The 16,905-nt window shown below is 40.3% G+C and overlaps 1 protein-coding gene across 38 annotated transcripts in view; it reads left to right on the forward strand.

The window, feature by feature from the left end:
• RBFOX1 (RNA binding fox-1 homolog 1) overlaps nt 1-16,905 on the forward strand; it is a 1,167,310-nt gene that overhangs the window by 889,785 nt on the left and 260,620 nt on the right. For 2 of the 38 annotated variants that reach the window (XM_038151491.1, XM_038151492.1), the window contains exon 1: nt 13,898-15,130. The exons of 34 other annotated variants lie outside the window; for them this stretch is intronic. Coding sequence is in view for 1 of the 4 variants with exons in the window: in XM_038151482.1 (XP_038007410.1) it covers nt 14,987-15,130 (144 nt within the window). In the remaining 3 variants the exon portion in view is untranslated. Of the gene's footprint in view, nt 1-13,896; nt 15,131-15,186; nt 15,288-16,905 lie in introns of those variants that run through there. 2 more of the 38 variants (XM_038151482.1, XM_038151505.1) reach the window with 2 other exon arrangements.

The following is a 16,905-nucleotide window of genomic DNA, read 5'->3' on the forward strand; positions in this document are numbered from 1 at the left end:
TCACAGTAAATTAGGCAGCTTAAATAACATGATTTCCTTGTGCAATTAATGTGAGATTGTATCTCATCTCACTGTTTTCCTTCTCACAATCATTACCAAGGGTTAGAAGGCCCAGCTTTTCATAACATGCTGCAGAAATCAATATTTCACAGCTTACTTTTGGGTAGAAATTATCTTTTTTTTTTTTTTCCCAGAATTCACATTTCGGGTGAAAATGACTGGCTTGATTCTAGCGTGGCTTGATTCTTACAGCTGCCATTTGGAATGCTTTTCCTACTTCTTAAATATTAGTATCAAATCAAATCTGTGTATCTTGCTCCTGTATTGTCTGTCTGAATGTCATTTTACACCCTCTTCAAGTTTTTTTTTAAGATTTTTCCACTTTCTTAGTGCCAAATGAAATCTATTAATGGAAGATGACCATTTGGAATTTGCTGTACAAAATCAACTCAAGCTGCAAGCACTGACATGGAATTCAGCTTGAATTTTTCATCTTTTTTTTCTTTAGGCTCTTTGTATGCCAAGGAAAAATGAATGTATGTAGCCTGTTCTGAAATAGTGTGCTACATGCACATAAAAATATATCATAATTGGCATAACTGCAATTTAGTTGTAAGGATAAAATTCCTATTAGGAATCTACATATCATGTTAGCAAAACAGTATCCATCCTGCAGTATATTATTTTGGTAACACGAGAGCTGGATTTGAAATGGAATCCAAAGGTCAGAGTTGGCAGCAGAATGGGAATTAGGTAATCACATTTTCCTTCCTGTCACTGACCTCATCCCTCTCCACTCCCCACTACAACTGTCTGCATTGTAGCAAGTGTGGAAACCCTGCTAAAATATGTTTGTGCTACTTAAATTTTTAACTTCCATTGAAGAAAGTTTGCAGAGTGCATATCAGCTTTTTTTTTTTTTTTTTTTTTTTGGGGGGGTGGCAGTAAACCAATCAAGCATTTGATTACTTGGGATTAGTAAATTTCTTGCATTAAATATATCTGTAATTCTCATTTTTCAGATGTTGTCTCACAGTTATTTAAATTATATTAGCAAATACTGCATTTACAATAACAACAGATAAAGACAATAATAAATAAAAATGCTCATCCCCCACAAAAACCCATTATTCCCTGCATTGCACTTCCTCACTGCCAGTAGAAAACCTGTGTTCATAAACTTACTTTCAGAAAGTCACATAGTCATTATTTAACAATAAAGCTACACAGAAATTATCTGTAAGGTTGAGGACTTGAGCACCTGAATTTTTCTTGTACTGAAACCCAAAAATTCCTAAATTTCAAGTACCGTTTTTCTCCAGGCATATGATGTGGACAGTTACTGGCACATGAATTAAAATTACATGGGACAGAATTAAAGCTGGGTTTAGTTTGACTCTGGAGATGCAGAAACCAGCACTCACTCATGGTAGCTGTGGGACTGGCACACCTGATTCCCAGGATTCACAGAATGACCAACTTGGAAGAGACCTTCAACATCATCGAGTCCAACCCAGCCCCAACACCTCAACTAAACCCTGGCACCCAGTGCCACATCCAGGCTTTGTTAAACACACCCAGGGATGGTGACTCCACCACCTCCTCGGGCAGACCATTCCAGAACTTTATCACTCTTTCTGTAAAAAAACGTATCCAACCTGTATTTCCCTTGGCACAGCTTGAGACTGTGTCCTGTGGTTCTGTCAGTGCTGCCTGGAGAAAGAGCCCAGCCCCACCTGAGCACAGCCACCTTTCAGGAGCTGTGCAGAGTGATGAGGGCACCCCTGAGTCTCCTTTTCTCCAGGCTGAGCACCCCCAGCTCCCTCAGTGGTTCCTCACAGGGTTTGTGTTCCCAGCCTTGCTGCCCCCTCTGGACACGCTCCAGCCCCTCAACGTCCTTCCCAAAGTGAGGGCCCAGAGCTGGACACAGCCCTCGAGGTGTGGCCTCACCAGTGCTGAGTGCAGGGTCAGAATGCCCTCCCTGCTCCTGCTGGCCACACCATTCCTGACACAGGCCAGGAGCCATTGGCCATCTTGGCCACCTGGGCACACTGCTGGCTCGTGTCCAGCCTGCTGTCCGTCAGTGTCCCCAGGGCCCTTCCTGCCTGGGCACTGTCCAGCCACACCATCCCTAGCCTAGAACACTGCAGGGGGTTATTGTGGCCAAAATGCAGGACTGGGCACTTGGACTCGTTAAGCTTCATGATTGGCTCCTCTGACTCTCAAACCCAAGTGAATCCCACATTTGGGACAATGAGGTGTGATAAGCACTGACAAGGGAGAGGCATCAGCCCCTGAGAGCCACAGCTGGACAGGGCTGAGCTGGGGCTAGTGCAGCTGCCTTTTTCAACACCACCCCAGCAGAGAGGGATTTGTAACACTTTATTAGGTAGTGTTCAGAGATGTGAGATTCATCCTCAAAGTTAAATTGATAAATTTAAACTCTTTGGAAGGAAATGCTTGAGTTTAGACCGTTTCTTTGTACTTCTTAAAATGCATGAAAGGCAGTATTCTCATCAGATTCTGGCAGTCTTTGATAGGTCACCAGAGAAAATGGGATATTCTTCAGGAACATGACTTTGGCCCTTTCGAGCCAGTCAGGATACCTGCTCAAATTTGACTAACAACTATTAGACAACTCCCAGAAATTACTGGGTTGCAATCTCATGATTTTGCCTCTTCTGAAGGTCTCTCCCATCCCAGTGCAGATGGGGCTGTGTGTGCAGATCCTGCAGGAGCAGCTGATTGTTCTGCCCCTGACTCGCAATTCCAAGGTTTTGTTGGAGCAGGGGTGAATGCTGGAGAACAAAAAAGCATGAATGAAAGCAAGGAACCACAGATTTTTTATTTTGTGATTCAGTAATTTGAGTGTTGTTTTGCCTATGCAGATTGTCAACTGACTGAGGGAGGGTCAAGCTCTGTATAGGAAACATGTATGGAATAAAACAGGCAGGACGTTGAAATTCTAATTACACAAATAAGCTTAGTTCTGATGTTTTGTAGGCTTTATTATTTAGTTCACAGTCATACTAAAGTATGTAAATTACTTTTGTCATTATTGATATATAAAATCATTTAGGGGTAGGTAATATGAAAAGAGTAAAAAAACTACAAGTTTCTTCAGTAATTAGGATTGTGTGCAACTCCATTTTGTTGATCAAATTTTTTTGCTTTCAGCTTGCAAGTAACTGAGATCTAGAGCAGCCTCAGAACTGAGCAAATTCTTCTTTGTGTGTAGTATTTGTCAGTGAAGGTAAATGCTGGGGAGAGCTTATTAACTGAGATTTCTGTGTAAAGTATTAACATTTGCAGTTTGTCTATGACTTCAGGGGTATAAGTTTTCTTTTTAAGAATATCATTTGCTATTACAGAGGCCATAGGGTGGGTTTTGCTGGATTGTTTTATCTGTTAGTAATACATCTCATAATTCCCTAACTAACAATGGTTTTTCTTAAGCACTCTTTAAAAGCATTTCTGTAGAGAACCTGATACTCATCAACAGGATTAAAATGACTGATGAATTATGCAGCAAGGCTGTCTGCTCCTTGACTAAGTATTTTATGGCAATTGAATCACTTTGGCAAGATTTAGGTAAATAAGATTGTTAAAGTTTGCTTGTTTCAAATGTATTTCTTTCCGTATTATTTCAGTCTTGAAAATCATATTGACTTTTCAGCACTGGGTGCTGAAATATTTAAGAATGAGGAATACATGAAAGCACACCTTAAGCCAAGAGAAATTTTTTGAGGATCAGTGGTGTGTATCAGGTGTAAGTGATTATCCACTCCCAGCACTGCCCTTTTAGTATTGTTTTATTGTAGAAAATGATGAAACTAGATACAGTGATAAACTTACAATGGAGTTTAACTTGAAACACATCACTAAATCCTTGAGAAAAATGTTCCTGCTGCCTTCTCTGCAGCACTGCAGGTGTTGAGTGTCCAGAGAGCCCAGGACTGCACTCACTGAGTGCTCAGGCTTCCACCAGTTCCATCAGTTTGGCTCAAGGTAAATGGAGGATGAAACAATGCTACAGATATTTTACTGACTGTTATTTTTAGTCTAGCTGCTGATTTTAGTTATGCTGGTGTTTGTTTTTGTGCTGTTTTGTTTCATCTGTGGGATCCTGAAGTTGTCCTGTCTGGAGATTACTGGTGAATCCTTGAATTTAATTTTGCTCCTAATTATTATTCTAGTGAAGACAATTCCAAGATTTAATATTTCCGCTTTTTATTGATAGGTAAGATTGTAACACCCCAGAAATGTTTCTTATCAGAAATAGGGAATGTTTTTTTGGTACCAATAATACTGGCTTCAAGTAAAAATTTAAGATGCAGTGGTGAAACTGCATGTACAATGCCCTGAGTGTAGCTGATCCAGTGAGACCTGTGCTGCACCTTAGTAGGGGTTGGGTTTGTCTCTGGAGCAGGAAGGGATTTATGTGCACAGGCAGGGAAGGTGTGTGGCTTTGGGGTTCCCTTTCAAGTAAGAGGAAGGTGCTGAAGGAGATGAGGTGGAATCCTTTGTGTGTAGGGGGGTGGCTGGTGCTGGTTGAGGTCTGATGGTGGCACCTGATGGTGACACCTGATGGCTGTTGGGTGGCCTGGCTGAAATTCCCAGCTGATCCCAATTAGTGTCCTGCAGCAGAGCAATCTCCATCATGACTTGCACCTGTGGTGGGCGGGGCCCTGCTGAGGCACCTGCTGGGTCAGAGCTGATAAAAGGTTTGGGGAGGGAGAACGTGCCCTGTGCTGAGTTCGGCTGCGTGGAGCAACAGGTATGGGAGTGTTTGAACAATTTTGCAATTTACCTGGTTTTAAATGTTGACTTTATCTCTGTAATAATGCACAGGGCTTGTACAGAATTGTGCTCTTTATTTAATATGGGTGTTTTATGGATATAGGTATATTTTTTCTGAACTTCAAGGAAAGTAAGTTACTTTTAAAGTCTTGGCTTTCTATTGCTTTAAACAGCCACTAGAAAAACATATTACTTGAAACTTCTCAGTTCTCTGTCCCTTAATTTAAATATAGTATTTGCAAATTCATAATTTTATCTGTTTGATGTCATTTTTCTGCATTTTTTTGTGCAGAAATTGAGCATAAGTTTTGGAGAGATACTATTTGTAGAAAGATGTCCAGGCTGTGGCTGAAGAGGTGGGCAATGCTTCCCCTTGCTAGCTCTAACTGACCTGTTTGGCCTAATATGAGAAACGTTTCTGCTCCTTTTGTGCTCTTGGGATGTCCATGGAGAAGCCTTTCCCAGAGGAGAAGTTGGATTTGGTGGGTGAAGCTACAAAATATGAGGTTGGAGAGTTAAGTCAGGCCCGAAAGGGTTCTCTGTGCATAGGATCAATCAGACACCACTGTGGGAAGGACTGGAAGCGCCAGGACACAAGAGTGTGCAGGGTTTCATATTGTGTGTGTGAGCCCATCCAGCCTCAGATGTTCCGGCTCTTTATTAACATGTGTTCTCTGACCTCACTGATGTTCTCTGACTCCAAGAGCTGAATTTCATGTATCATTCAGGCTTGCAGAAAAGACCATATTCACATAAAAGCAATTCTTTAAAATCCTCTTTTAGGGTTTTTTGGGGGGTTTTTTTGTTTGTTTGTTTTTGGTTTTGTTTTTTTTTAAGTGTTGGTATTAGTCTATGTAGTTTTAAGGAAAAAAAAAATACTATTTATATTAAAACAAATCATGTTGTATGAATATTGTATTGAGAGATGACAAAGAAAAGTATAATTTCCTCACAAAATATAACAGCTATGAAGGGATCCAGTCTCAAATTTTATATGGTCAGAATTAGGCCAAAACTAAATTACTTTCCTGTGTGTCTTTAGGATTCATATTTTAATCTTGGGAGTCTTTGGAGGCATTCCGTAAATAGAAGTTAGAAACTGCAAAACCAATTCAGATGCACTAAAAATGAGTTAGATTTCAAGAGTAAATTATTTTCAAATTTCTGTGATTTTTTAAAATTTGAATACTTGAAGTAATTTTTATTTAATTATAGTGTTAAAATTTTGATGTTGCCAAATTTTATCTTGAAATTATTTTAAATTTTGTGAACAAATTCTAAATCTTAAAGGAACAGATAAAACCTTAGCCTTAGCTGGAGAACTAGTTTTGGTAATTTAAGGAGAGCAAAGAGAAAGCGTTACTTATATGCATAAGAACATTTCAAAGAGAATTTTGCCAATTTTTTTCTCCCCTTCAAAGTACATGAATATGGATAGGTTTGTGGGGAGGAGAATTTTTGTGAGTATGGAGGGAAAGGGAAAACAGGGAACTGGTCTCTCTGGTGTTTTGTTACTTGGAATTTGAGGCTAAGATTCTCTCTTTTAAAGAACCCCACAAGAAAATCCTTTAAGACTGGCATAAGCACAGCTGGAAAAAATAAGCTTTAAGGCTTTCTTTCTGTTTGTGAGGGGTTTTGTGCTTCTCATGGCTGGGAGATTCTTGGAAGTCAGAGGGAAGCTGGCCGGTGTGCCAGTGCTGCTGGTTGTGCTGGTGCTCACGCTGAGGAGCACCTGCTTCTCCCCGGTGTGTCCAGCCTATTTCTGGTACCAACCACTCAGCACCACATTTTGGACATTCCACAATGCACACGCAGTGTGTGCTGAGCTCTGTTTCCTGGAAATCACTTTGCAAGGGAGGAGAAGGTCCCATCCAGGGTGAAATGTTGTTTGATGCTTGAGTAGAGGAGTGTGGTCGTAGGTTTGTGACACAGAACACTGAGAGAGGTCTTAGAGAAACTAAGGAATGTCAGGTAATCTGTATATAAATGTCCAGCAGAAGTAGATTTTAATGCTGAGTCTTGGATGGTCTGAATCCTGGAGGATGAGACACTTGAACTTCTCTGAAATAATGCCAAAAAGCAGCAGAAGGGAACAGGAGAGTGAATTCAGAGTTTCCAGTGTGAATTTTGTTGCATCAAGAAAGTTTAGAGAGGAAGGAATTACAGGTAGGAGAGGAGAAGGATGGCCACCACAACAAGGGAGAGCTGATTAGTGGTGATGAATGTAGCTTTGAGAAAATATTGTAGATGAATTTTCGCACTCTAGTTAGTAGCTGAGGAAAGAAACAAGACTCAGTGGTGTGGAGTGTGACACCTTATCAATTGAAGTAGAAAAAGATGAAAAAAAAAGACCAATTAGAGTGTGAAGAGAGGAGGAGAGAGCTGATGCTGGACTCATGAACAGAAAGAGGTTACACTAATGAAACAACTGGAAATGTAATATGGAAAGGACAGGATCCCTGGACAATTGAGTGGGAAATGCAATTAGGAAAAAAAGTAACTGCTTCATTGAAAATTGGTGGATAAACCAGAAGAAAAGAAAGGAGCCAATATTGACTCTGTGTAGAAAATTGGACTTTCTCACATGGTACTTTTGTCCCTATCTCAAATTAAATAACCCTTTATAGGCAGCTGTGTATCAATTTCATACACAAAACTCCTTCCAGCCCAAGCTTGTCATTCTTCATGGTTAGAGAGCCAAAATTTTAAGTTAAAAACCAAACCAAAACAAACAAACAAAAAAAAAACCCCAAAAACCCAGAAAACCAAAACCAACCTTTTCCTCCTAGATTCTGGCACAGGAGTGAGACTGGGTCATGGTATCAGGGAACTTTCTTCTGGAATGGCATTTTGGAGAGCCTACCTTGGAAAGCCTTCAGTGCTTCAGTATAAACCAAAACTTAAAGCTATAAACCCCTCAATTTTAGTTCTCTGGAGTCACATCTTTATCTCTCTGGTTGAAGCTGGGTATTTAACTATAACCTGTCAGTCTTGGTCATAAGAATTTGAAGTTTTTGTTAAAATTCAGATTGAAAGCCAAAAGAAGGAGCTGGAGATGAAGGAGTCATTGAGCTAAATTTGGAAGTGACTTAGCCCATGTTATGGGGCAGGGCCAAAATGATGAGGAGTATTTTGAGTTTTGCAGGCAGATGATGATAAGTCCTGGAGGGAGCTGCAGAGGAGTCCTTCATTGCACTGGAGGGATCCCATACTCTGGGGAGTGGACAGGAAGCCAAGGAGAGGGGAAGTGGAGACAGGGAGGATTTCTTGGTTCAATACAGGAACATGTTGATATCTAGCTGTTATACGTTAAATGAGTCCAGCGTTGAGGACTAAGTGTGGTGGACTTAGATTCAGAATATATGAGGAGATGCCCAGATGTGGACAGAATAATAAAAGTGGTTTCACTGTAGAAGGAAGCTGTGCTGATGTCCAGTTAATTTAATTCCTACAGAAAAAAGAGGCAACCTTTAGGATAATTAATCTATCACTTATTCTCCTTCTGAGATTTGACATCCTTTTAATTTTTAAGAGATTAATAATATTGCATAAAAAACTTCTTGATCAAGATGTGTTTATGCTGCCCTACTATGTATTCTTACAATTACATTTGATGCTACTTTGGTTATTTTAATTTCATTACTATTACATGGAAACAAACTCTAAAGTTATGTTCTCCTGCAGCTTATTTTGTCCTCAAAGTTAAATTCTTTCCTTGTGAATTTATAACAGCAGCAAATGTGAGATATGGTAGTATAGATTATGGAGAAAAAACCAAAAAAAACCCCAAAAAAACCCCAAAAAATTAAAAAAAACCAACCAAAACAAATGGGGCAAACTTCTGTGGATTAATGAATTTGTGTGAAAATTTTAGTTTAAAATAAGTGTTGCATATATGAACAAAGTAGAGAGTGTAGTACTGCAAGTAATTTGTATCTCTATAAAATAAGAAAACAATTTTGTATAAAAGCAAATTTAAATCAAACATGTGCAGTATGTCTTTACTGTTGAATCTCCCTCTTTCTCCTGACTTGACAAACTCTCACAAGTAGCAGGGAAAGGTAGGCTTTGTCACTTCAGGTCCAGCTGTGCACTGCCGAGTAGCTCGTAGCCCTTTCACTCTATGGACTGGACATAAATAAGGTGTATGCAGTTTTGTGTGGTTAATATTCCTTATTTTTCAGATTAATTTTTTAAAAAATCCTGAACTATTAAGTTTCACTGTGTTAATTTTCTAAGAATAATATTGTCATGTCTTCTCATCTGGAATTGTGGAAAAACCTTATAGGGCAAAGACCATGCACGGCACACTAGTTGTCTTTCTAAGATTGTGATTTAAAGAATAACCTAAATGCTAATTATTAAGCTGCACACCTGTGTTCAGGGGGTCCTTCTGTGAGGCAGGCCTGTACCAATGTGTTAGACCTAAAGAATTGCTTTAAGTACCTGTTTGTAGAAGTTGGTTTGGTGTTGTGACAGTAATGCATGGGGCGTGTGAGCACCCTGTGCTTCCTAAATGAAACGTTGTGGTGTCTGCATTACCTTCGTGATGAGGGAGGTGAGAGTGGGATTGACAGAGGATTTTTGCTGCACCAATTTCCGTTCCTTCTTCTTGGGTCTGCCTATGTCCCTGCTTCCCGAGTTTGGAGGTAACAGCTGAGATAAAGCTATTTGGATACTTTTATTGTATATTTCTTTTCCTGACCATGCAAGGGCACATCATCCTAAACTTTGCTAAAGCAGAGCCGCTGCACTCACTGCCCCTGCTCTGCCCAGCGCAGCCCTTCCCTAGTCCTGGCCATGGTTCCTGTGCCAGCAGCGCGTCCCCACACCCCTTTCCCTCTGAGGCACCAGCCACGCTGCCTTTCCAATGTCCCCAGCGAGTCTGGCTGCCGGTGGAGCACAAAAAGCGGCCGGGAGGGCAGAGAAGGGAGCAGGGCGATCCCGAAGGAGCTTGGGGCGCTCGGGATCGCGCTGCCGGGGCCGGGGGCAGCGCTGTCCGCAGGGAATGCCAGCTGTGTCCGGGCTCCGGCCGTGTCCCCGGGAAGGAGCGGGCAGTGTCCCCTGCAAGGAGCGGGCAGTGTCCCCTGGAAGGAGTGAGCCGTGTCTCCGCTAGATGGAGCGCCCGGAACGGCGGAGCGGGAGCGCAGCGGGAGCGCTCCCGGCCCCGCTCCGCACCGCCCGAGCCGCCCGCAGCGCTCAAACCGGCCTTGGTTCCATCCCCCCGGGCTCCCTGCAGAATGCCCCCAGAGCAGGGAGATCACCCCTGCCAAGAAACGCACGCGTTCTGGCTGGAACAGCCCCTAACTCTCCAAAGGCTGAACATTTTAATTATTTTGTTGCCTTTCCCCTCTGGAGCGCATTGGTGGAAATAAGGGCCCCTGGCTGCTCCTGTTGTGAAAAATCTAGAGTTAATGCTGAATGCTTGTGAAACGAGTGTTGAGTGGTGCTGAAGAGGTTAACTGTGCGACAGAGGCTTTGGACAGATTGGGTATGAAGTACTGGAGAAGTCAATGGATGTAACACCGTGCTTAATAGAAACAGAAAATTAGTGATTCTTGCTTGCCTGAGGTAAGCATGTGCCTCTGTAATGCCCTGATCTTTGTGCAAAAAACATACTTAATAAAGAAGAGATAAACCTGATATTAGAATTAGGGACAGTCATGACAGGAAAATACCACAGGGAGGATGAGATGTTACCTTGTAGCTTACAAGAAGAGAGGGAAGCCCTTTTATTTAATATATTTTTACAATACAGAGTATTAAAAAACTCTGTTATGTTTCCCTACTTTAAAAAAAAAAAAAAGGATAGGGTATATCTACAGCAAACAGAATACTATGTGAAATACAGAGAGATATTGATAACTGATAGTGATTTATCAAAATACATTACTGATCTATTTAATTTTATAATACGCTGCTTTTCCTGGTTTCAAGTCCAAGGAGCTATTTTTTCATGTGGTGTTAGAGAATGAGGGTTTAGAGAAAGGGCTGTTCCACTATTAGATTCTATGCCACTTGCCTGAATTATTTTAGTACTGCATCAACCACTTTATAAAGTTGAAAAGAAACTACCTTCTTCACATGGAGCATTTAATATGCAGTCGTGATTTATTTTTTCTAATGCTTGATCTCTTGAGTAATCCAAGTATTACTGCATGACTCCTCCATGTGAGAACTTCCTAATGTAGGCTACTACTGAGATGAGTTTTGAGGTGTAAGTGGTGTGTCATGGTACAGGTTTCAGAGCCTTCCTTTACTTGATGGAAATGGCCTGAGTGTTAGAAAGTCTGCTGTGGTAATTCCAAAGGTTGACTTCTAGGTCAAAGGTCTGGAGATGCAAAATTTGAACTTAAGTTTGAAATTGACTACCAGGTCGCCACAAATGGAGCAGTTGATTTTAAATAGGAAGTGTTACGTTAAATAAACAGATGCGTTGCAAATATAAGTGGGTTTGGATTTGTAAGTCAGCTGTGTGAACAGTGGTGTTGGTCCTTTTTGCGGAATTTCTCTGCTTTCATGTTTTTATTTGCATATTCAAGGTTGATCCAGGCTTTGCTGGAGGCATTTTTCAAATGGTGTTCTCAATGCCTGTGGGGAGAGGGTGTCTGTCTGCAAGTTCCTGCCTCTGCCACAAGTCATGACATGGGCAGCCCAAAGAGGCTGGAGGAAGGAGTGTTGCCTCCCGAGGTGGTGCAGTAGTCACTGCATTTCAGATGCATCCATTATTAGTGTAGAAGAAGGTTTTATCTCCTAGAATGTTTCTAGGAACTCCCACAGAGGCTGATATGGGCAATGTAGATGGTTGGCCTATTTTTTTTTTATTATTTTTTTAATTGTAACATGTTGATATTTGTTGTTAATTGATAGGTACTTGATAATAGCAGCTGAGTGTGGGGTGAGTTCAGTTCCTGACCCAAGAGGGCTGAACAATGGTGAGAAATGTCATGTGCTGGAGCTGAAGTGGCCTTGGCAATTGCTCGCTCTGGTTGTGGCAGAATGAAGGAAAAATGGAGCTGTTAATAATTTGCAGACGAGATGTCTCTGGGGTCTGTGCTCTTCTGTGGAACTGCATGGTGCTGTTGCAGGCACTCTGTCCCTGTGCAGGGCCAGGGAAGGTCAGGCTGTGCACAGGCATTCATGTCCCTTTGGCGCAGCCGTGGTGGCACTTAGGGTATATATAGCCATAACTGGGACTGTGGGGGTGATTAATGGGCTGGGTTAGGGACAAAAGTGTGTGTAAACAAGGAAATGGCTTTAAAGAAGAGACATTGATTTTATACTTATAAAAATAAAACACACTTTGTTACCTTTTTTTTCTTTTTAGACATAATGACAAGTTATCCTTGGAAGGGATGAAAATTGGTAATGACTTTCCCCTGCATCTCTTGAAGGAGCATATATCAGGCTAAAGAACTGTGTTTCTTTTTTAGGTCTCTTACACTACTGAATTATGTATGTTTATTGTTTCTCTGTGTATAGATGATTTGGATAGTTAAGATATTGCTGTTCTGGTTTTAATAACATAATTATGTAAATGTCAGGAATCAGTGTTTGTGAGTCATGTTTTTCTGACTTCGAATTAGGTGAAAATTAAGGATAAAAGGCCAATGAGAAATTCACTTTTGCAATGACTGTTAGCTACATTGACAGTGCTAAATTCTCTTGAAGTAATTGTTCAACACACTGCTTTTAAGAATTTAATCTGTTTTATGGATGTCCTTTTAGCTGTAAAATAGTGCAGTAGACAGAAGAAGCTTTGCTTGACCATCACCATGTTCCAGAACCTCACTTTGGGAAATTGGATAGGCTTATATAGTTCCAAACTGTTTGGCTAGGAAGCATGCTGCCTTTGATTTTGACAGAATGTAGAAGGAGTTGGTTACCTTACATAACGTATTTGTTTTTCATTAAACATGCTGATAAGGTCTCATTAAAGTGCCATGTATTATTTATGGTATTTCATATGAAACTGAACTGAGGGGAAACTTCTCTCAGCTTAGAGCATTTGCAGAATAACAGCCTTTCTGGGCTAGAAAAAATAAAAAGAATGAAGAAAAGCATGACATACTCCTGCCAGAACAGGAGACTGCTTAAGGCTCAGAGAAAGAATGAAAAAAAGGAGAAAGGGCACAGAGAGGGTTCATTTCTCCTCCTCCTCCTCACTTGCTGTTGCTCTGTGGCATGAGAGGTTTTTTGGTTGGTGGTTTGGGGTTTTGTTTGGGTTTTTTGGGTGCTTTTTTTGTGATGAAATAATCTGGGCTGTTTTAGTTGATGAGTCCATGATAAACTGCAAAAGCATGGATATTTCCTAAGCCAAGCCCAGTTCCTTTATTGTAAGTTTGTGCATGATTGTTTTGGTGTTGATTACTGAGTTATGAGTACATTGGTTTTGTTGCATTGACTGCTTTTGAAAAAGAAAACTACGTAATAACTGATTCTGCTGGAAAATATTCCATTTTGCATGAAGAAGACTTAGTGGATCTAAATCAGTCTCTGAGGCTTGTGTGGGTGCAGGTATGTGTGTGCACATGTAGAATGAAAAAGAAATTTTTGTTTTTTAATGTAGCACCTGAGTTGCAGCGACGTGTTTTGATTCTGTTTCCAGTTAAACAGGGACTATTATTTGTTTTTAAGGGTAAATATTATATAAACCAGTTATGCCGTTGATGAAATAGACTTTTCTTGTACGTGTGTTATTTGCTTATTGTTGTTAACATTAAACTCTTGGTCTCAGATGTGTATTTATGGGGATTATGTATCCTATAAATAGGTGGTTTTCAAATCTTCTTCAGAGTCCTTTTAAAAGAAGGAACCCCTTCAAAACCTCAGGTGGTTCTTTGAGATTTGACCTTCTTTCCTGAAGAATTAATATTTAATTCATTTGTCAAATTCTAATTAAAAATAGTAATATCTTCTGTTATACTTGAGTTGTATCTCAGGAAAAAAAAAAAGACCTGTAATATAGGACCTCAAGGACAAGCTGTAGTATAAATTATTTGATTTGCAGGTCACATCCTACTTTATTACATAAAGACTAACTAGATCTACTAATGAATAATTATTACTCCATAAAATAAAGGGGGGGGGTGAATAAAAAGCTGGCAAGAGTGGAATACTAATTTTGAGGTATCGTTCTCAAAGTAGAAAGTAAACATTAAATTCTGAAAATTGCAAATGTAATTTTTCCATGTAACCTGATAGGGCACTCCTTGATAATAGATTGACTAGCTGTCAAATAAATTTGTAATTTTAGATGAGATGGGCTTTAGACCAACTTTAAGATACAGTCTTTATCCAAGCGTGCTCCCCTCCCCCCAGTAAGGTAGACACAGTATGCCATAGAATTCAGTCTCATTCCCAGTGTTTCTGCTGCAGTGGTTACACAGCTCCTGCACAGTTTCACTGTAATGCTTTTCTAGGCTTCTTTGGGAAGCTGGATAGCGAATGAAATGTAGACAGAAAATTAATTTGTGTTTTAAAAAAGCTCATTTGCTGATAGGGCTGTGTATTTGCCGGAATCCTCTTGACTAGCCAAGATTCTTTCCCTTTCCCACTTTGTGCTTCATACTTGTGTTCTTAGAAGGGGAAAGCCCTTTTCCAGTCAGGTGTGAGTCCTGGGAGGGGGGAAGGGTGTGAGTGTGTCTGTGTGCGTGCAGAATCATAACAGGCATTCAGTCCCAGCTGGGCAATGACACTAATTGCCCAGATCTCATGGATGCCTGCGATGCAGCGCGCCCACTTTCTCTCCTTTCCTATCCTCTCCAGGGATTTTTAAAATGCAGTATTTGAATTTTGGTGAGTGGTAAAGACCCTGCCCTAGGACCCATTTGACAAATGAGAAGCTGTGCAGCATCAGCACCAGCCGACTGAGCCTCACTGAGTCTCTCTCTCTCTCTCCTAGTCAGCAGCTACTGTTGTGAGACAAGCTTCAGCTCTGTCATTGAGGAAGTTCCATTTGCTCATCAATAGGCTGCAGGCTGTGTCTTCTTTTTTTCCTCTCGGCTGAAAATTCGTAGTTTAAACCTACCAAGTTGCCTTAGCTGACAAACGAATGTAGGGGCTTAGCGCTGGGGAGAGGAAAGGCATCCGTGAAACACCGTTTCTTATTTAAATAATCAAAAGGGAGAGGAAAAAAAAAAAAAACAACCAACCCATAGTGACAAGATAGGGCAAACGTGCTTGCATGCAAGCCCCCTCACTTGTTCTACGTAGACTTCAGAGCAACACCATGCAGCATCCCCTTACGGGTGCAACCTGCGTGGCACTGCCGAATGTGGGCATGTGTCCCCAGCTCTCCTGTGCCTTGACTTTTATGTACTTACAGCAGGTAAGTTTGCTTAACTTTTTCTTTTCCTCGCAGTGCTTGCTTTGTCAGCGTCGTTTGGGGGATTTGCAGTCGGGGAGGTATTTTTCCTGTGAATAGACTGTATAAATGTCTCCCACCGTGTGGAGCGACTGTTGTGCCTGCACTTAAGAATGTGAGAGTGAGTAGAAAATATGTTTTAACAGAGCATCGAGCCTTCGCATATCTTTTGGTATTTTGGTGTTGGTTGCTTTTATTTTTTTTTGCAGTGTCTCTGTTGGAGATGTTTATAGATATTTAACACAGTGCTGTGCCTGCGTTTCTTGTGGATGCTGTAGCAGAGTTTCAGCCATAAAGGACTGCTCTTTATTCACTTGCAGGCATAAATTATACTTCCAATGTAAATGTGCCCAATGGCAATTTTGTTTAAGCCTTCTTTGAAGACAGGAATTTTAAGTCTGTGTTAAAACATGCTGCTGATTAAAGCCAAGCTGATTTTTAGTTCACAGGGAAAACGATGATTTATAAAGATATATCTGTGCAGAACACTTCTATTGCTGAAGTATATTGGATTGGGTTTAAAGAAAATGTTTGGATATCAGCAAAACAATACCAATTTCTACTAATTTTTCAGATTTTTTAAATTAATTTCATTTTTGCTCAGAGGATTTTTTTAAGTATTTCTTCCCACTCTTTCTTCCTAAATTATTTAATATTTCATACCCCCTCTCTGCTACAGTGTGAAATAACTGTATAATAGCACTTTTTTTTTTTAAATTAGTAATATGGAATCATCTCTGTATCCTACTCTATTTTATAACTGAATCCACCATTACAGAGTCATCTAGTAAGTGTGTAGAGCCAAGACAGAAATATGTTATCATGCAAAAATGATTAATCCTGTCTATCCTGTTACTTCTCTTGAAACTTCAGAAGGAAAAAAATATTCTTGTGCCTACTGTAACAAATAGGGGCATTTCTTCCAACTTCCACTACTACAGTTTCTGTGCGTATTGACTTCCCTAAAGTCTAACTTTATTTCTGCATCCACAAAAGCCTGAAAGATGTACGGTATTTCTTTTTGTTCCTAAAGAACAGATAAAATAGACTTAAAGCTTATTTTTATTCAGGTACATTTGTTTTTCTGTTACTGCTGAAAGAAGAGAGCTCCAGTATTTTCAGGATAAAACCCTTCTGTAGGTTTTTTTTTTTTTCTGCTGTAGTGTAGTATAAACCATTTCTGACTTCCAGCTTAGGAGTGCATAATAACAGATTCTTGCATGCGCCCTAGATTATCCATGCATGTGGGAGGGATTCATATGTCTGCAATTAAAATTTGCATCAGATAAATATGATGTGTTTAAATTTCAGTAATTTGCATGCCATAACTAAAATGTATGTTCTCGGTAGTTCTGTATTCTGGATCTGTTTTGGGAATGGCATTTATAGATCAGCTTTAATGATCCAGTGTGACTTGTGCACTTAGTGGTTACATACGAAATGTACTCCTGTGTTTTGTTCTGGATTTGTTGTTTTGAGTTTGTCAAAGAATAAGTCATGTGTTAAAGATAGGGCTTCTGAAAGGAAAAATGGGAATTCAGGTGAGAGGTCAACATGGCCACACAAGGAGCTGATAAGGGATAACATAAAGATGAGGTTGGGTGCTCCAATAACCTTCCTCAGTGAGATATTGCAGTATCATTATGCAAACACATCTATAGCATGGCACTGCTTTAAGGTTTAAGAAACTGTGCAACTCTAATGAATACTTTAAAACAGGGAATTCAACTGCATCTATT

Source organism: Motacilla alba, chromosome 14 (assembly GCF_015832195.1).
Source record: "Motacilla alba alba isolate MOTALB_02 chromosome 14, Motacilla_alba_V1.0_pri, whole genome shotgun sequence".
NCBI classification, from domain to species: domain Eukaryota; kingdom Metazoa; phylum Chordata; class Aves; order Passeriformes; family Motacillidae; genus Motacilla; species Motacilla alba.